The sequence below is a fragment of the Oculina patagonica genome, chromosome 7 (genome assembly GCF_052425735.1).
Source record: "Oculina patagonica isolate OP01 chromosome 7, crgOcupat, whole genome shotgun sequence".
Taxonomy (NCBI): domain Eukaryota; kingdom Metazoa; phylum Cnidaria; class Anthozoa; order Scleractinia; family Oculinidae; genus Oculina; species Oculina patagonica.
In genome coordinates this window covers 28,863,710-28,883,364 of record NC_135764.1, presented here as the reverse complement: position 1 = coordinate 28,883,364, position 19,655 = coordinate 28,863,710, and the positions used below count along the sequence as shown (strand labels likewise).

At 42.4% G+C, this 19,655-nt stretch overlaps 2 protein-coding genes across 2 annotated transcripts in view; both read right to left on the bottom strand.

The window, feature by feature from the left end:
• Positions 1 to 14,991, bottom strand: part of LOC144659348 (uncharacterized) — a 35,733-nt gene extending 20,742 nt beyond the window's left edge. Inside the window, exons 1-28 of the mRNA XM_078519761.1 lie at positions 14,982 to 14,991; positions 14,566 to 14,894; positions 14,265 to 14,406; positions 13,448 to 13,776; positions 13,147 to 13,288; positions 12,329 to 12,657; positions 12,028 to 12,169; positions 11,210 to 11,538; positions 10,909 to 11,050; positions 10,093 to 10,421; positions 9,792 to 9,933; positions 8,974 to 9,302; positions 8,673 to 8,814; positions 7,855 to 8,183; positions 7,554 to 7,695; positions 6,737 to 7,065; positions 6,436 to 6,577; positions 5,619 to 5,947; positions 5,318 to 5,459; positions 4,501 to 4,829; positions 4,200 to 4,341; positions 3,383 to 3,711; positions 3,082 to 3,223; positions 2,265 to 2,593; positions 1,964 to 2,105; positions 1,147 to 1,475; positions 846 to 987; positions 28 to 356 (exon numbers count right to left, since the gene is read on the bottom strand). Coding sequence (XP_078375887.1) covers positions 28 to 356; positions 846 to 987; positions 1,147 to 1,475; positions 1,964 to 2,105; positions 2,265 to 2,593; positions 3,082 to 3,223; positions 3,383 to 3,711; positions 4,200 to 4,341; positions 4,501 to 4,829; positions 5,318 to 5,459; positions 5,619 to 5,947; positions 6,436 to 6,577; positions 6,737 to 7,065; positions 7,554 to 7,695; positions 7,855 to 8,183; positions 8,673 to 8,814; positions 8,974 to 9,302; positions 9,792 to 9,933; positions 10,093 to 10,421; positions 10,909 to 11,050; positions 11,210 to 11,538; positions 12,028 to 12,169; positions 12,329 to 12,657; positions 13,147 to 13,288; positions 13,448 to 13,776; positions 14,265 to 14,406; positions 14,566 to 14,894; positions 14,982 to 14,991 — 6,462 coding nt within the window. The remainder of the gene's footprint in view (positions 1 to 27; positions 357 to 845; positions 988 to 1,146; positions 1,476 to 1,963; positions 2,106 to 2,264; positions 2,594 to 3,081; positions 3,224 to 3,382; positions 3,712 to 4,199; positions 4,342 to 4,500; positions 4,830 to 5,317; positions 5,460 to 5,618; positions 5,948 to 6,435; positions 6,578 to 6,736; positions 7,066 to 7,553; positions 7,696 to 7,854; positions 8,184 to 8,672; positions 8,815 to 8,973; positions 9,303 to 9,791; positions 9,934 to 10,092; positions 10,422 to 10,908; positions 11,051 to 11,209; positions 11,539 to 12,027; positions 12,170 to 12,328; positions 12,658 to 13,146; positions 13,289 to 13,447; positions 13,777 to 14,264; positions 14,407 to 14,565; positions 14,895 to 14,981) is intronic.
• Positions 14,992 to 15,369: 378 nt separating this feature from the next.
• Positions 15,370 to 19,655, bottom strand: part of LOC144659347 (uncharacterized) — a 96,077-nt gene continuing 91,791 nt past the window's right edge. The window contains exons 58-65 of the mRNA XM_078519759.1: positions 19,039 to 19,367; positions 18,738 to 18,879; positions 17,921 to 18,249; positions 17,620 to 17,761; positions 16,803 to 17,131; positions 16,502 to 16,643; positions 15,685 to 16,013; positions 15,370 to 15,525 (exon numbers count right to left, since the gene is read on the bottom strand). Of these exons, the coding sequence (XP_078375885.1) occupies positions 15,370 to 15,525; positions 15,685 to 16,013; positions 16,502 to 16,643; positions 16,803 to 17,131; positions 17,620 to 17,761; positions 17,921 to 18,249; positions 18,738 to 18,879; positions 19,039 to 19,367 (1,898 nt within the window). The remainder of the gene's footprint in view (positions 15,526 to 15,684; positions 16,014 to 16,501; positions 16,644 to 16,802; positions 17,132 to 17,619; positions 17,762 to 17,920; positions 18,250 to 18,737; positions 18,880 to 19,038; positions 19,368 to 19,655) is intronic.

Genomic DNA, 19,655 nt, shown 5'->3' with positions numbered 1-19,655 from the left:
TATTGGTTTGTCCAAATGATGTATTACCTTGGGTGAATTTTGGCCTGCTTCCATGTAATAGTAAAAGTTCACTCCATCGTCGCTGTACTGCAGTTTGTATTTGGTTACCCACTGGTTGTGTGCGGCGTTTCTTCCTTGTGTCGCTATCCGTGTTACTTTGGTGTAACTGACAAGATCGATCTGAATCCATTGGTTGAGATCATTTGGTCGAGTTGACCATCCTCCTTGTTTTCCTCCACCTGCCTTGAAGTTTAACCTTGCCTGGGTAGCGGCATGATTAGCATCCCATTCAGAAGAGGCCGTGATTTGAGCATCTGTTATGAGGCCACTCTCCATACCAAGAGGTTCTGTGCATGCTGAAAAAGAAATTTATTTAGGATTTAAATGTCGAAGTATTGGCGTTTGTCTGGGGGAATATTTGAACACCACTTTATGTAACAAACCTTCGTTCATTGATGTACATGTGTACTAGTTACAGTAGGTTCGTGAACCACCCAATCAAATGCAATACACGGTCTTAAAGAAAACTGCGATAAGATAAGTCTGTATCTGCGACAACCGAAAAACCCTGGGTACTAGAGGATTTTTCTCGCGCGCGGTGGATTACTCTATGGCGGTCAAAGGCCGTCTATGCGCGGGATAGATCGTAAATATTTTACATGTCATGACAGCAAATGGATCGATAAACTCTTCAGGCTTAACTGCAGAATACACTGCCACACCGAACGGATCATTTGGACAAGAGGAGGGTGGCACAAGAGTCAGTAGGAAAGTCAATTCAAGTTTCCCAGCCTCTCAAAAAACAACAACAAAAACTGAGTTAAGTTTGAATTACAGTGCTGTACCTATTTTACATCCATAGAGCTCCATTCTCATTGAGATGTGACTGTGCCAAGCTGTTGGCCTTAGTCTGATGTACCGTGATTGGATTGGCGGGCTCAGCTGATGGTATACAGGAGTATCTCTGTCTTGATTTGCATCGAATTCCTGAAATAAAGTCAATGATGAACACGAGTTTCTATGTGAATAAAAGTTGTACTTACAGACATCAAAGGATGCCAAGAGGCCATTCTGACGCATGCAGGATTTTTGGCACGTAATTGTTTACAATTGAAATTCTATTGGTTTGTCCAAATGATGTATTACCTTGGGTGAATTTTGGCCTGCTTCCATGTAATAGTAAAAGTTCACTCCATCGTCGCTGTACTGCAGTTTGTATTTGGTTACCCACTGGTTGTGTGCGGCGTTTCTTCCTTGTGTCGCTATCCGTGTTACTTCGGTGTAACTGACAAGATCGATCTGAATCCATTGGTTGAGATCATTTGGTCGAGTTGACCATCCTCCTTGTTTTCCTCCACCTGCCTTGAAGTTTAACCTTGCCTGGGTAGCGGCATGATTAGCATCCCATTCAGAAGAGGCCGTGATTTGAGCATCTGTTATGAGGCCACTCTCCATACCAAGAGGTTCTGTGCATGCTGAAAAAGAAATTTATTTAGGATTTAAATGTCGAAGTATTGGCGTTTGTCTGGGGGAATATTTGAACACCACTTTATGTAACAAACCTTCGTTCATTTATGTACATGTGTACTAGTTACAGTAGGTTCGTGAACCACCCAACAAATGCAATACATGGTCTTAAAGAAAACTGCGATAAGATCAGTCTGTATCTGCGACAACATAAAAACCCTGGGTACTAGAGGATTTTTCTCGCGCGCGGTGGATTACTCTATGGCGGTCAAAGGCCGTCTTTGCGCGGGTTAGATCGTAAATATTTTACATGTCATGACAGCAAATGGATCGATAAACTCTTCAGGCTTAACTGCAGAATACACTGCCACACCGAACGGATCATTTGGACAAGAGGAGGGTGGCACAAGAGTCAGTAGGAAAGTCAATTCAAGTTTCCCAGCCTCTCAAAAAACAACAACAAAAACTGAGTTAAGTTTGAATTACAGTGCTGTACCTATTTTACATCCATAGAGCTCCATTCTCATTGAGATGTGACTGTGCCAAGCTGTTGGCCTTAGTCTGATGTACCGTGATTGGATTGGCGGGCTCAGCTGATGGTATACAGGAGTATCTCTGTCTTGATTTGCATCGAATTCCTGAAATGAAATCAGTGATGATCACGAGTTTCTATGTGAATAAAAGTTGTACTTACAGACATCAAAGGATGCCAAGAGGCCATTCTGACGCATGCAGGATTTTTGGCACCTAATTTTTTACAATTGAAATTCTATTGGTTTGTCCAAATGATGTATTACCTTGGGTGAATTTTGGCCTGCTTCCATGTAATAGTAAAAGTTCACTCCATCGTCGCTGTACTGCAGTTTGTATTTGGTTACCCACTGGTTGTGTGCGGCGTTTCTTCCTTGTGTCGCTATCCGTGTTACTTTGGTGTAACTGACAAGATCGATCTGAATCCATTGGTTGAGATCATTTGGTCGAGTTGACCATCCTCCTTGTTTTCCTCCACCTGCCTTGAAGTTTAACCTTGCCTGGGTAGCGGCATGATTAGCATCCCATTCAGAAGAGGCCGTGATTTGAGCATCTGTTATGAGGCCACTCTCCATACCAAGAGGTTCTGTGCATGCTGAAAAAGAAATTTATTTAGGATTTAAATGTCGAAGTATTGGCGTTTGTCTGGGGGAATATTTGAACACCACTTTATGTAACAAACCTTCGTTCATTTATGTACATGTGTACTAGTTACAGTAGGTTCGTGAACCACCCAACAAATGCAATACACGGTCTTAAAGAAAACTGCGATAAGATCAGTCTGTATCTGCGACAACCGAAAAACCCTGGGTACTAGAGGATTTTTCTCGCGCGCGGTGGATTACTCTATGGCGGTCAAAGGCCGTCTTTGCGCGGGTTAGATCGTAAATATTTTACATGTCATGACAGCAAATGGATCGATAAACTCTTCAGGCTTAACTGCAGAATACACTGCCACACCGAACGGATCATTTGGACAAGAGGAGGGTGGCACAAGAGTCAGTAGGAAAGTCAATTCAAGTTTCCCAGCCTCTCAAAAAACAACAACAAAAACTGAGTTAAGTTTGAATTACAGTGCTGTACCTATTTTACATCCATAGAGCTCCATTCTCATTGAGATGTGACTGTGCCAAGCTGTTGGCCTTAGTCTGATGTACCGTGATTGGATTGGCGGGCTCAGCTGATGGTATACAGGAGTATCTCTGTCTTGATTTGCATCGAATTCCTGAAATGAAATCAATGATGATCACGAGTTTCTATGTGAATAAAAGTTGTACTTACAGACATCAAAGGATGCCAAGAGGCCATTCTGACGCATGCAGGATTTTTGGCACGTAATTGTTTACAATTGAAATTCTATTGGTTTGTCCAAATGATGTATTACCTTGGGTGAATTTTGGCCTGCTTCCATGTAATAGTAAAAGTTCACTCCATCGTCGCTGTACTGCAGTTTGTATTTGGTTACCCACTGGTTGTGTGCGGCGTTTCTTCCTTGTGTCGCTATCCGTGTTACTTTGGTGTAACTGACAAGATCGATCTGAATCCATTGGTTGAGATCATTTGGTCGAGTTGACCATCCTCCTTGTTTTCCTCCACCTGCCTTGAAGTTTAACCTTGCCTGGGTAGCGGCATGATTAGCATCCCATTCAGAAGAGGCCGTGATTTGAGCATCTGTTATGAGGCCACTCTCCATACCAAGAGGTTCTGTGCATGCTGAAAAAGAAATTTATTTAGGATTTAAATGTCGAAGTATTGGCGTTTGTCTGGGGGAATATTTGAACACCACTTTATGTAACAAACCTTCGTTCATTTATGTACATGTGTACTAGTTACAGTAGGTTCGTGAACCACCCAACAAATGCAATACACGGTCTTAAAGAAAACTGCGATAAGATCAGTCTGTATCTGCGACAACCGAAAAACCCTGGGTACTAGAGGATTTTTCTCGCGCGCGGTGGATTACTCTATGGCGGTCAAAGGCCGTCTTTGCGCGGGTTAGATCGTAAATATTTTACATGTCATGACAGCAAATGGATCGATAAACTCTTCAGGCTTAACTGCAGAATACACTGCCACACCGAACGGATCATTTGGACAAGAGGAGGGTGGCACAAGAGTCAGTAGGAAAGTCAATTCAAGTTTCCCAGCCTCTCAAAAAACAACAACAAAAACTGAGTTAAGTTTGAATTACAGTGCTGTACCTATTTTACATCCATAGAGCTCCATTCTCATTGAGATGTGACTGTGCCAAGCTGTTGGCCTTAGTCTGATGTACCGTGATTGGATTGGCGGGCTCAGCTGATGGTATACAGGAGTATCTCTGTCTTGATTTGCATCGAATTCCTGAAATGAAATCAATGATGATCACGAGTTTCTATGTGAATAAAAGTTGTACTTACAGACATCAAAGGATGCCAAGAGGCCATTCTGACGCATGCAGGATTTTTGGCACCTAATTTTTTACAATTGAAATTCTATTGGTTTGTCCAAATGATGTATTACCTTGGGTGAATTTTGGCCTGCTTCCATGTAATAGTAAAAGTTCACTCCATCGTCGCTGTACTGCAGTTTGTATTTGGTTACCCACTGGTTGTGTGCGGCGTTTCTTCCTTGTGTCGCTATCCGTGTTACTTTGGTGTAACTGACAAGATCGATCTGAATCCATTGGTTGAGATCATTTGGTCGAGTTGACCATCCTCCTTGTTTTCCTCCACCTGCCTTGAAGTTTAACCTTGCCTGGGTAGCGGCATGATTAGCATCCCATTCAGAAGAGGCCGTGATTTGAGCATCTGTTATGAGGCCACTCTCCATACCAAGAGGTTCTGTGCATGCTGAAAAAGAAATTTATTTAGGATTTAAATGTCGAAGTATTGGCGTTTGTCTGGGGGAATATTTGAACACCACTTTATGTAACAAACCTTCGTTCATTTATGTACATGTGTACTAGTTACAGTAGGTTCGTGAACCACCCAACAAATGCAATACACGGTCTTAAAGAAAACTGCGATAAGATCAGTCTGTATCTGCGACAACCGAAAAACCCTGGGTACTAGAGGATTTTTCTCGCGCGCGGTGGATTACTCTATGGCGGTCAAAGGCCGTCTTTGCGCGGGTTAGATCGTAAATATTTTACATGTCATGACAGCAAATGGATCGATAAACTCTTCAGGCTTAACTGCAGAATACACTGCCACACCGAACGGATCATTTGGACAAGAGGAGGGTGGCACAAGAGTCAGTAGGAAAGTCAAATCAAGTTTCCCAGCCTCTCAAAAAACAGCAACAAAAACTGAGTTAAGTTTGAATTACAGTGCTGTACCTATTTTACATCCATAGAGCTCCATTCTCATTGAGATGTGACTGTGCCAAGCTGTTGGCCTTAGTCTGATGTACCGTGATTGGATTGGCGGGCTCAGCTGATGGTATACAGGAGTATCTCTGTCTTGATTTGCATCGAATTCCTGAAATGAAATCAATGATGATCACGAGTTTCTATGTGAATAAAAGTTGTAATTACAGACATCAAAGGATGCCAAGAGGCCATTCTGACGCATGCAGGATTTTTGGCACCTAATTTTTTACAATTGAAATTCTATTGGTTTGTCCAAATGATGTATTACCTTGGGTGAATTTTGGCCTGCTTCCATGTAATAGTAAAAGTTCACTCCATCGTCGCTGTACTGCAGTTTGTATTTGGTTACCCACTGGTTGTGTGCGGCGTTTCTTCCTTGTGTCGCTATCCGTGTTACTTTGGTGTAACTGACAAGATCGATCTGAATCCATTGGTTGAGATCATTTGGTCGAGTTGACCATCCTCCTTGTTTTCCTCCACCTGCCTTGAAGTTTAACCTTGCCTGGGTAGCGGCATGATTAGCATCCCATTCAGAAGAGGCCGTGATTTGAGCATCTGTTATGAGGCCACTCTCCATACCAAGAGGTTCTGTGCATGCTGAAAAAGAAATTTATTTAGGATTTAAATGTCGAAGTATTGGCGTTTGTCTGGGGGAATATTTGAACACCACTTTATGGAACAAACCTTCGTTCATTTATGTACATGTGTACTAGTTACAGTAGGTTCGTGAACCACCCAACAAATGCAATACACGGTCTTAAAGAAAACTGCGATAAGATCAGTCTGTATCTGCGACAACATAAAAACCCTGGGTACTAGAGGATTTTTCTCGCGCGCGGTGGATTACTCTATGGCGGTCAAAGGCCGTCTTTGCGCGGGTTTGATCGTAAATATTTTACAGGTCATGACAGCAAATGGATCGATAAACTCTTCAGGCTTAACTGCAGTGTACACTGCCACACCGAACGGATCATTTGGACAAGAGGAGGGTGGCACAGGAGTCAGTAGGAAAGTCAATTCAAGTTTCCCAGCCTCTCAAAAAACAACAACAAAAACTGAGTTAAGTTTGAATTACAGTGCTGTACCTATTTTACATCCATAGAGTTCCATTCTCATTGAGATGTGACTGTGCCAAGCTGTTGGCCTTAGTCTGATGTACCGTGATTGGATTGGCGGGCTCAGCTGATGGTATACAGGAGTATCTCTGTCTTGATTTGCATCGAATTCCTGAAATGAAATCAATGATGATCACGAGTTTCTATGTGAATAAAAGTTGTACTTACAGACATCAAAGGATGCCAAGAGGCCATTCTGACGCATGCAGGATTTTTGGCACCTAATTTTTTACAATTGAAATTCTATTGGTTTGTCCAAATGATGTATTACCTTGGGTGAATTTTGGCCTGCTTCCATGTAATAGTAAAAGTTCACTCCATCGTCGCTGTACTGCAGTTTGTATTTGGTTACCCACTGGTTGTGTGCGGCGTTTCTTCCTTGTGTCGCTATCCGTGTTACTTTGGTGTAACTGACAAGATCGATCTGAATCCATTGGTTGAGATCATTTGGTCGAGTTGACCATCCTCCTTGTTTTCCTCCACCTGCCTTGAAGTTTAACCTTGCCTGGGTAGCGGCATGATTAGCATCCCATTCAGAAGAGGCCGTGATTTGAGCATCTGTTAGGAGGCCACTCTCCATACCAAGAGGTTCTGTGCATGCTGAAAAAGAAATTTATTTAGGATTTAAATGTCGAAGTATTGGCGTTTGTCTGGGGGAATATTTGAACACCACTTTATGCAACAAGCCTTCGTTCATTTATGTACATGTGTACTAGTTACAGTAGGTTCGTGAACCACCCAACAAATGCAATACACGGTCTTAAAGAAAACTGCGATAAGATAAGTCTGTATCTGCGACAACATAAAAACCCTGGGTACTAGAGGATTTTTCTCGCGCGCGGTGGATTACTCTATGGCGGTCAAAGGCCGTCTTTGCGCGGGTTAGATCGGAAATATTTTACAGGTAATGACAGCAAATGGATCGATAAACTCTTCAGGCTTAACTGCAGTGTACACTGCCACACCGAACGGATCATTTGGACAAGAGGAGGGTGGCACAGGAGTCAGTAGGAAAGTCAATTCAAGTTTCCCAGCCTCTCAAAAAACAACAACAAAAACTGAGTTAAGTTTGAATTACAGTGCTGTACCTATTTTACATCCATAGAGTTCCATTCTCATTGAGATGTGACTGTGCCAAGCTGTTGGCCTTAGTCTGATGTACCGTGATTGGATTGGCGGGCTCAGCTGATGGTATACAGGAGTATCTCTGTCTTGATTTGCATCGAATTCCTGAAATGAAATCAATGATGATCACGAGTTTCTATGTGAATAAAAGTTGTACTTACAGACATCAAAGGATGCCAAGAGGCCATTCTGACGCATGCAGGATTTTTGGCACCTAATTTTTTACAATTGAAATTCTATTGGTTTGTCCAAATGATGTATTACCTTGGGTGAATTTTGGCCTGCTTCCATGTAATAGTAAAAGTTCACTCCATCGTCGCTGTACTGCAGTTTGTATTTGGTTACCCACTGGTTGTGTGCGGCGTTTCTTCCTTGTGTCGCTATCCGTGTTACTTTGGTGTAACTGACAAGATCGATCTGAATCCATTGGTTGAGATCATTTGGTCGAGTTGACCATCCTCCTTGTTTTCCTCCACCTGCCTTGAAGTTTAACCTTGCCTGGGTAGCGGCATGATTAGCATCCCATTCAGAAGAGGCCGTGATTTGAGCATCTGTTATGAGGCCACTCTCCATACCAAGAGGTTCTGTGCATGCTGAAAAAGAAATTTATTTAGGATTTAAATGTCGAAGTATTGGCGTTTGTCTGGGGGAATATTTGAACACCACTTTATGTAACAAACCTTCCTTCATTTATGTACATGTGTACTAGTTCTAGTTACAGTAGGTTCGTGAACCACCCAATCCAATACACGGTCTTAAAGACAACTGCATAAGATCAGTCTGTATCTGCGACAACCGAGAAACCCTGGGTACTAGAGGATTTTTCTCGCGCGCGGTGGATTACTCTATGGCGGTCAAAGGCCGTCTTTGCGTGGGTTAGATCTTAAATATTTTACATGTCATGACAGCAAATGGATCGATAAACTCTTCAGGCTTAACTGCAGAATACACTGCCACACCGAACGGATCATTTGGACAAGAGGAGGGTGGCACAAGAGTCAGTAGGAAAGTCAATTCAAGTTTCCCAGCCTCTCAAAAAACAACAACAAAAACTGAGTTAAGTTTGAATTACAGTGCTGTACCTATTTTACATCCATAGAGCTCCATTCTCATTGAGATGTGACTGTGCCAAGCTGTTGGCCTTAGTCTGATGTACCGTGATTGGATTGGCGGGCTCAGCTGATGGTATACAGGAGTATCTCTGTCTTGATTTGATTCGAATTCCTGAAATGAAGTCAATGATGATCACGAGTTTCTATGTGAATAAAAGTTGTACTTACAGACATCAAAGGATGCCAAGAGGCCATTCTGACGCATGCAGGATTTTTGGCACGTAATTGTTTACAATTGAAATTCTATTGGTTTGTCCAAATGATGTATTACCTTGGGTGAATTTTGGCCTGCTTCCATGTAATAGTAAAAGTTCACTCCATCGTCGCTGTACTGCAGTTTGTATTTGGTTACCCACTGGTTGTGTGCGGCGTTTCTTCCTTGTGTCGCTATCCGTGTTACTTCAGTGTAACTGACAAGATCGATCTGAATCCATTGGTTGAGATCATTTGGTCGAGTTGACCATCCTCCTTGTTTTCCTCCACCTGCCTTGAAGTTTAACCTTGCCTGGGTAGCGGCATGATTAGCATCCCATTCAGAAGAGGCCGTGATTTGAGCATCTGTTATGAGGCCACTCTCCATACCAAGAGGTTCTGTGCATGCTGAAAAAGAAATTTATTTAGGATTTAAATGTCAAAGTATTGGCGTTTGTCTGGGGGAATATTTGAACACCACTTTATGTAACAAACCTTCGTTCATTTATGTACATGTGTACTAGTTACAGTAGGTTCGTGAACCACCCAATCAAATGCAATACACGGTCTTAAAGAAAACTGCGATAAGATCAGTCTGTATCTGCGACAACCGAAAAACCCTGGGTACTAGAGGATTTTTCTCGCGCGCGGTGGATTACTCTATGGCGGTCAAAGGCCGTCTATGCGCGGGATAGATCGTAAATATTTTACATGTCATGACAGCAAATGGATCGATAAACTCTTCAGGCTTAACTGCAGAATACACTGCCACACCGAACGGATCATTTGGACAAGAGGAGGGTGGCACAAGAGTCAGTAGGAAAGTCAATTCAAGTTTCCCAGCCTCTCAAAAAACAACAACAAAAACTGAGTTAAGTTTGAATTACAGTGCTGTACCTATTTTACATCCATAGAGCTCCATTCTCATTGAGATGTGACTGTGCCAAGCTGTTGGCCTTAGTCTGATGTACCGTGATTGGATTGGCGGGCTCAGCTGATGGTATACAGGAGTATCTCTGTCTTGATTTGCATCGAATTCCTGAAATGAAGTCAATGATGAACACGAGTTTCTATGTGAATAAAAGTTGTACTTACAGACATCAAAGGATGCCAAGAGGCCATTCTGACGCATGCAGGATTTTTGGCACGTAATTGTTTACAATTGAAATTCTATTGGTTTGTCCAAATGATGTATTACCTTGGGTGAATTTTGGCCTGCTTCCATGTAATAGTAAAAGTTCACTCCATCGTCGCTGTACTGCAGTTTGTATTTGGTTACCCACTGGTTGTGTGCGGCGTTTCTTCCTTGTGTCGCTATCCGTGTTACTTCGGTGTAACTGACAAGATCGATCTGAATCCATTGGTTGAGATCATTTGGTCGAGTTGACCATCCTCCTTGTTTTCCTCCACCTGCCTTGAAGTTTAACCTTGCCTGGGTAGCGGCATGATTAGCATCCCATTCAGAAGAGGCCGTGATTTGAGCATCTGTTATGAGGCCACTCTCCATACCAAGAGGTTCTGTGCATGCTGAAAAAGAAATTTATTTAGGATTTAAATGTCGAAGTATTGGCGTTTGTCTGGGGGAATATTTGAACACCACTTTATGTAACAAACCTTCGTTCATTTATGTACATGTGTACTAGTTACAGTAGGTTCGTGAACCACCCAAAAATGCAATACACGGTCTTAAAGAAAACTGCGATAAGATCAGTCTGTATCTGCGACAACATAAAAACCCTGGGTACTAGAGGATTTTTCTCGCGCGCGGTGGATTACTCTATGGCGGTCAAAGGCCGTCTTTGCGCGGGTTAGATCGTAAATATTTTACATGTCATGACAGCAAATGGATCGATAAACTCTTCAGGCTTAACTGCAGAATACACTGCCACACCGAACGGATCATTTGGACAAGAGGAGGGTGGCACAAGAGTCAGTAGGAAAGTCAATTCAAGTTTCCCAGCCTCTCAAAAAACAACAACAAAAACTGAGTTAAGTTTGAATTACAGTGCTGTACCTATTTTACATCCATAGAGCTCCATTCTCATTGAGATGTGACTGTGCCAAGCTGTTGGCCTTAGTCTGATGTACCGTGATTGGATTGGCGGGCTCAGCTGATGGTATACAGGAGTATCTCTGTCTTGATTTGCATCGAATTCCTGAAATGAAATCAATGATGATCACGAGTTTCTATGTGAATAAAAGTTGTACTTACAGACATCAAAGGATGCCAAGAGGCCATTCTGACGCATGCAGGATTTTTGGCACCTAATTTTTTACAATTGAAATTCTATTGGTTTGTCCAAATGATGTATTACCTTGGGTGAATTTTGGCCTGCTTCCATGTAATAGTAAAAGTTCACTCCATCGTCGCTGTACTGCAGTTTGTATTTGGTTACCCACTGGTTGTGTGCGGCGTTTCTTCCTTGTGTCGCTATCCGTGTTACTTTGGTGTAACTGACAAGATCGATCTGAATCCATTGGTTGAGGTCATTTGGTCGAGTTGACCATCCTCCTTGTTTTCCTCCACCTGCCTTGAAGTTTAACCTTGCCTGGGTAGCGGCATGATTAGCATCCCATTCAGAAGAGGCCGTGATTTGAGCATCTGTTATGAGACCACTCTCCATACCAAGAGGTTCTGTGCATGCTGAAAAAGAAATTTATTTAGGATTTAAATGTCGAAGTATTGGCGTTTGTCTGGGGGAATATTTGAACACCACTTTATGTAACAAACCTTCGTTCATTTATGTACATGTGTACTAGTTACAGTAGGTTCGTGAACCACCCAACAAATGCAATACACGGTCTTAAAGAAAACTGCGATAAGATCAGTCTGTATCTGCGACAACATAAAAACCCTGGGTACTAGAGGATTTTTCTCGCGCGCGGTGGATTACTCTATGGCGGTCAAAGGCCGTCTTTGCGCGGGTTAGATCGGAAATATTTTACATGTCATGACAGCAAATGGATCGATAAACTCTTCAGGGTTAACTGCAGTATACACTGCCACACCGAACGGATCATTTGGTCAAGAGGAGGGTGGCACAAGAGTCAGTAGGAAAGTCAATTTTAAGTTTCCCAGCCTCTCAAAAAACAACAACAAAAACTGAGTTAAGTTTGAATTACAGTGCTGTACCTATTTTACATCCATAGAGCTCCATTCTCATTGAGATGTGACTGTGCCAAGCTGTTGGCCTTAGTCTGATGTACCGTGATTGGATTGGCGGGCTCAGCTGATGGTATACAGGAGTATCTCTGTCTTGATTTGCATCGAATTCCTGAAATGAAATCAATGATGATCACGAGTTTCTATGTGAATAAAAGTTGTACTTACAGACATCAAAGGATGCCAAGAGGCCATTCTGACGCATGCAGGATTTTTGGCACCTAATTTTTTACAATTGAAATTCTATTGGTTTGTCCAAATGATGTATTACCTTGGGTGAATTTTGGCCTGCTTCCATGTAATAGTAAAAGTTCACTCCATCGTCGCTGTACTGCAGTTTGTATTTGGTTACCCACTGGTTGTGTGCGGCGTTTCTTCCTTGTGTCGCTATCCGTGTTACTTTGGTGTAACTGACAAGATCGATCTGAATCCATTGGTTGAGGTCATTTGGTCGAGTTGACCATCCTCCTTGTTTTCCTCCACCTGCCTTGAAGTTTAACCTTGCCTGGGTAGCGGCATGATTAGCATCCCATTCAGAAGAGGCCGTGATTTGAGCATCTGTTATGAGACCACTCTCCATACCAAGAGGTTCTGTGCATGCTGAAAAAGAAATTTATTTAGGATTTAAATGTCGAAGTATTGGCGTTTGTCTGGGGGAATATTTGAACACCACTTTATGTAACAAACCTTCGTTCATTTATGTACATGTGTACTAGTTACAGTAGGTTCGTGAACCACCCAACAAATGCAATACACGGTCTTAAAGAAAACTGCGATAAGATCAGTCTGTATCTGCGACAACATAAAAACCCTGGGTACTAGAGGATTTTTCTCGCGCGCGGTGGATTACTCTATGGCGGTCAAAGGCCGTCTTTGCGCGGGTTAGATCGGAAATATTTTACATGTCATGACAGCAAATGGATCGATAAACTCTTCAGGGTTAACTGCAGTATACACTGCCACACCGAACGGATCATTTGGTCAAGAGGAGGGTGGCACAAGAGTCAGTAGGAAAGTCAATTTTAAGTTTCCCAGCCTCTCAAAAAACAACAACAAAAACTGAGTTAAGTTTGAATTACAGTGCTGTACCTATTTTACATCCATAGAGCTCCATTCTCATTGAGATGTGACTGTGCCAAGCTGTTGGCCTTAGTCTGATGTACCGTGATTGGATTGGCGGGCTCAGCTGATGGTATACAGGAGTATCTCTGTCTTGATTTGCATCGAATTCCTGAAATGAAATCAATGATGATCACGAGTTTCTATGTGAATAAAAGTTGTACTTACAGACATCAAAGGATGCCAAGAGGCCATTCTGACGCATGCAGGATTTTTGGCACCTAATTTTTTACAATTGAAATTCTATTGGTTTGTCCAAATGATGTATTACCTTGGGTGAATTTTGGCCTGCTTCCATGTAATAGTAAAAGTTCACTCCATCGTCGCTGTACTGCAGTTTGTATTCGGTTACCCACTGGTTGTGTGCGGCGTTTCTTCCTTGTGTCGCTATCCGTGTTACTTTGGTGTAACTGACAAGATCGATCTGAATCCATTGGTTGAGATCATTTGGTCGAGTTGACCATCCTCCTTGTTTTCCTCCACCTGCCTTGAAGTTTAACCTTGCCTGGGTAGCGGCATGATTAGCATCCCATTCAGAAGAGGCCGTGATTTGAGCATCTGTTATGAGACCACTCTCCATACCAAGAGGTTCTGTGCATGCTGAAAAAGAAATTTATTTAGGATTTAAATGTCGAAGTATTGGCGTTTGTCTGGGGGAATATTTGAACACCACTTTATGTAACAAACCTTCGTTCATTTATGTACATGTGTACTAGTTACAGTAGGTTCGTGAACCACCCAACAAATGCAATACACGGTCTTAAAGAAAACTGCGATAAGATCAGTCTGTATCTGCGACAACATAAAAACCCTGGGTACTAGAGGATTTTTCTCGCGCGCGGTGGATTACTCTATGGCGGTCAAAGGCCGTCTTTGCGCGGGTTAGATCGTAAATATTTTACATGTCATGACAGCAAATGGATCGATAAACTCTTCAGGCTTAACTGCAGAATACACTGCCACACCGAACGGATCATTTGGACAAGAGGAGGGTGGCACAAGAGTCAGTAGGAAAGTCAATTCAAGTTTCCCAGCCTCTCAAAAAACAACAACAAAAACTGAGTTAAGTTTGAATTACAGTGCTGTACCTATTTTACATCCATAGAGCTCCATTCTTATTGAGATGTGACTGTGCCAAGCTGTTGGCCTTAGTCTGATGTACCGTGATTGGATTGGCGGGCTCAGCTGATGGTATACAGGAGTATCTCTGTCTTGATTTGCATCGAATTCCTGAAATGAAATCAATGATGATCACGAGTTTCTATGTGAATAAAAGTTGTACTTACAGACATCAAAGGATGCCAAGAGGCCATTCTGACGCATGCAGGATTTTTGGCACCTAATTTTTTACAATTGAAATTCTATTGGTTTGTCCAAATGATGTATTACCTTGGGTGAATTTTGGCCTGCTTCCATGTAATAGTAAAAGTTCACTCCATCGTCGCTGTACTGCAGTTTGTATTTGGTTACCCACTGGTTGTGTGCGGCGTTTCTTCCTTGTGTCGCTATCCGTGTTACTTTAGTGTAACTGACAAGATCGATCTGAATCCATTGGTTGAGATCATTTGGTCGAGTTGACCATCCTCCTTGTTTTCCTCCACCTGCCTTGAAGTTTAACCTTGCCTGGGTAGCGGCATGATTAGCATCCCATTCAGAAGAGGCCGTGATTTGAGCATCTGTTATGAGACCACTCTCCATACCAAGAGGTTCTGTGCATGCTGAAAAAGAAATTTATTTAGGATTTAAATGTCGAAGTATTGGCGTTTGTCTGGGGGAATATTTGAACGCCACTTTATGTAACAAACCTTCGTTCATTTTTGTACATGTGTACTAGTTACAGTAGGTTCGTGAACCACCCAACAAATGCAATACACGGTCTTAAAGAAAACTGCGATAAGATCAGTCTGTATCTCCGACAACATAAAAACCCTGGGTACTAGAGGATTTTTCTCGCGCGCGGTAGATTTCTCTATGGCGGTCAAAGGCCGTCTTTGCGCGGGTTAGATCGTAAATATTTTACATGTCATGACAGCAAATGGATCGATAAACTCTTGAGGCTTAACTGCAGTATACACTGCCACACCGAACGGATCATTTGGACAAGAGGAGGGTGGCACAAGAGTCAGTAGGAAAGTCAATTTTAAGTTTCCCAGCCTCTCAAAAAACAACAACAAAAACTGAGTTAAGTTTGAATTACAGTGCTGTACCTATTTTACATCCATAGAGCTCCATTCTCATTGAGATGTGACTGTGCCAAGCTGTTGGCCTTAGTCTGATGTACCGTGATTGGATTGGCGGGCTCAGCTGATGGTATACAGGAGTATCTCTGTCTTGATTTGCATCGAATTCCTGAAATGAAATCAATGATGATCACGAGTTTCTATGTGAATAAAAGTTGTACTTACAGACATCAAAGGATGCCAAGAGGCCATTCTGACGCATGCAGGATTTTTGGCACCTAATTTTTTACAATTGAAATTCTATTGGTTTGTCCAAATGATGTATTACCTTGGGTGAATTTTGGCCTGCTTCCATGTAATAGTAAAAGTTCACTCCATCGTCGCTGTACTGCAGTTTGTATTTGGTTACCCACTGGTTGTGTGCGGCGTTTCTTCCTTGTGTCGCTATCCGTGTTACTTTGGTGTAACTGACAAGATCGATCTGAATCCATTGGTTGAGATCATTTGGTCGAGTTGACCATCCTCCTTGTTTTCCTCCACCTGCCTTGAAGTTTAACCTTGCCTGGGTAGCGGCATGATTAGCATCCCATTCAGAAGAGGCCGTGATTTGAGCATCTGTTATGAGACCACTCTCCATACCAAGAGGTTCTGTGCATGCTGAAAAAGAAATTTATTTAGGATTTAAATGTCGAAGTATTGGCGTTTGTCTGGGGGAATATTTGAACACCACTTTATGTAACAAACCTTCGTTCATTTATGTACATGTGTACTAGTTACAGTAGGTTCGTGAACCACCCAACAAATGCAATACACGGTCTTAAAGAAAACTGCGATAAGATCAGTCTGTATCTGCGACAACATAAAAACCCTGGGTACTAGAGGATTTTTCTCGCGCGCGGTGGATTACTCTATGGCGGTCAAAGGCCGTCTTTGCGCGGGTTAGATCGTAAATATTTTACATGTCATGACAGCAAATGGATCGATAAACTCTTCAGGCTTAACTGCAGAATACACTGCCACACCGAACGGATCATTTGGACAAGAGGAGGGTGGCACAAGAGTCAGTAGGAAAGTCAATTCAAGTTTCCCAGCCTCTCAAAAAACAACAACAAAAACTGAGTTAAGTTTGAATTACAGTGCTGTACCTATTTTACATCCATAGAGCTCCATTCTCATTGAGATGTGACTGTGCCAAGCTGTTGGCCTTAGTCTGATGTACCGTGATTGGATTGGCGGGCTCAGCTGATGGTATACAGGAGTATCTCTGTCTTGATTTGCATCGAATTCCTGAAATGAAATCAATGATGATCACGAGTTTCTATGTGAATAAAAGTTGTACTTACAGACATCAAAGGATGCCAAGAGGCCATTCTGACGCATGCAGGATTTTTGGCACCTAATTTTTTACAATTGAAATTCTATTGGTTTGTCCAAATGATGTATTACCTTGGGTGAATTTTGGCCTGCTTCCATGTAATAGTAAAAGTTCACTCCATCGTCGCTGTACTGCAGTTTGTATTTGGTTACCCACTGGTTGTGTGCGGCGTTTCTTCCTTGTGTCGCTATCCGTGTTACTTTGGTGTAACTGACAAGATCGATCTGAATCCATTGGTTGAGATCATTTGGTCGAGTTGACCATCCTCCTTGTTTTCCTCCACCTGCCTTGAAGTTTAACCTTGCCTGGGTAGCGGCATGATTAGCATCCCATTCAGAAGAGGCCGTGATTTGAGCATCTGTTATGAGGCCACTCTCCATACCAAGAGGTTCTGTGCATGCTGAAAAAGAAATTTATTTAGGATTTAAATGTCGAAGTATTGGCGTTTGTCTGGGGGAATATTTGAACACCACTTTATGTAACAAACCTTCGTTCATTTATGTACATGTGTACTAGTTACAGTAGGTTCGTGAACCACCCAACAAATGCAATACACGGTCTTAAAGAAAACTGCGATAAGATCAGTCTGTATCTGCGACAACCGAAAAACCCTGGGTACTAGAGGATTTTTCTCGCGCGCGGTGGATTACTCTATGGCGGTCAAAGGCCGTCTTTGCGCGGGTTAGATCGTAAATATTTTACATGTCATGACAGCAAATGGATCGATAAACTCTTCAGGCTTAACTGCAGAATACACTGCCACACCGAACGGATCATTTGGACAAGAGGAGGGTGGCACAAGAGTCAGTAGGAAAGTCAATTCAAGTTTCCCAGCCTCTCAAAAAACAACAACAAAAACTGAGTTAAGTTTGAATTACAGTGCTGTACCTATTTTACATCCATAGAGCTCCATTCTCATTGAGATGTGACTGTGCCAAGCTGTTGGCCTTAGTCTGATGTACCGTGATTGGATTGGCGGGCTCAGCTGATGGTATACAGGAGTATCTCTGTCTTGATTTGCATCGAATTCCTGAAATGAAATCAATGATGATCACGAGTTTCTATGTGAATAAAAGTTGTACTTACAGACATCAAAGGATGCCAAGAGGCCATTCTGACGCATGCAGGATTTTTGGCACCTAATTTTTTACAATTGAAATTCTATTGGTTTGTCCAAATGATGTATTACCTTGGGTGAATTTTGGCCTGCTTCCATGTAATAGTAAAAGTTCACTCCATCGTCGCTGTACTGCAGTTTGTATTTGGTTACCCACTGGTTGTGTGCGGCGTTTCTTCCTTGTGTCGCTATCCGTGTTACTTTGGTGTAACTGACAAGATCGATCTGAATCCATTGGTTGAGATCATTTGGTCGAGTTGACCATCCTCCTTGTTTTCCTCCACCTGCCTTGAAGTTTAACCTTGCCTGGGTAGCGGCATGATTAGCATCCCATTCAGAAGAGGCCGTGATTTGAGCATCTGTTATGAGGCCACTCTCCATACCAAGAGGTTCTGTGCATGCTGAAAAAGAAATTTATTTAGGATTTAAATGTCGAAGTATTGGCGTTTGTCTGGGGGAATATTTGAACACCACTTTATGCAACAAACCTTCGTTCATTTATGTACATGTGTACTAGTTACAGTAGGTTCGTGAACCACCCAACAAATGCAATACACGGTCTTAAAGAAAACTGCGATAAGATCAGTCTGTATCTGCGACAACATAAAAACCCTGGGTACTAGAGGATTTTTCTCGCGCGCGGTGGATTACTCTATGGCGGTCAAAGGCCGTCTTTGCGCGGGTTAGATCGTAAATATTTTACAGGTCATGACAGCAAATGGATCGATAAACTCTTCAGGCTTAACTGCAGAATACACTGCCACACCGAACGGATCATTTGGACAAGAGGAGGGTGGCACAAGAGTCAGTAGGAAAGTCAATTCAAGTTTCCCAGCCTCTCAAAAAACAACAACAAAAACTGAGTTAAGTTTGAATTACAGTGCTGTACCTATTTTACATCCATAGAGCTCCATTCTCATTGAGATGTGACTGTGCCAAGCTGTTGGCCTTAGTCTGATGTACCGTGATTGGATTGGCGGGCTCAGCTGATGGTATACAGGAGTATCTCTGTCTTGATTTGCATCGAATTCCTGAAATGAAGTCAATGATGATCACGAGTTTCTATGTGAATAAAAGTTGTACTTACAGACATCAAAGGATGCCAAGAGGCCATTCTGACGCATGCAGGATTTTTGGCACGTAATTGTTTACAATTGAAATTCTATTGGTTTGTCCAAATGATGTATTACCTTGGGTGAATTTTGGCCTGCTTCCATGTAATAGTAAAAGTTCACTCCATCGTCGCTGTACTGCAGTTTGTATTTGGTTACCCACTGGTTGTGTGCGGCGTTTCTTCCTTGTGTCGCTATCCGTGTTACTTCGGTGTAACTGACAAGATCGATCTGAATCCATTGGTTGAGATCATTTGGTCGAGTTGACCATCCTCCTTGTTTTCCTCCACCTGCCTTGAAGTTTAACCTTGCCTGGGTAGCGGCATGATTAGCATCCCATTCAGAAGAGGCCGTGATTTGAGCATCTGTTATGAGGCCACTCTCCATACCAAGAGGTTCTGTGCATGCTGAAAAAGAAATTTATTTAGGATTTAAATGTCGAAGTATTGGCGTTTGTCTGGGGGAATATTTGAACACCACTTTATGTAACAAACCTTCGTTCATTGATGTACATGTGTACTAGTTACAGTAGGTTCGTGAACCACCCAACAAATGCAATACACGGTCTTAAAGAAAACTGCGATAAGATCAGTCTGTATCTCCGACAACATAAAAACCCTGGGTACTAGAGGATTTTTCCCGCGCGCGGTAGATTTCTCTATGGCGGTCAAAGGCCGTCTTTGCGCGGGTTAGAT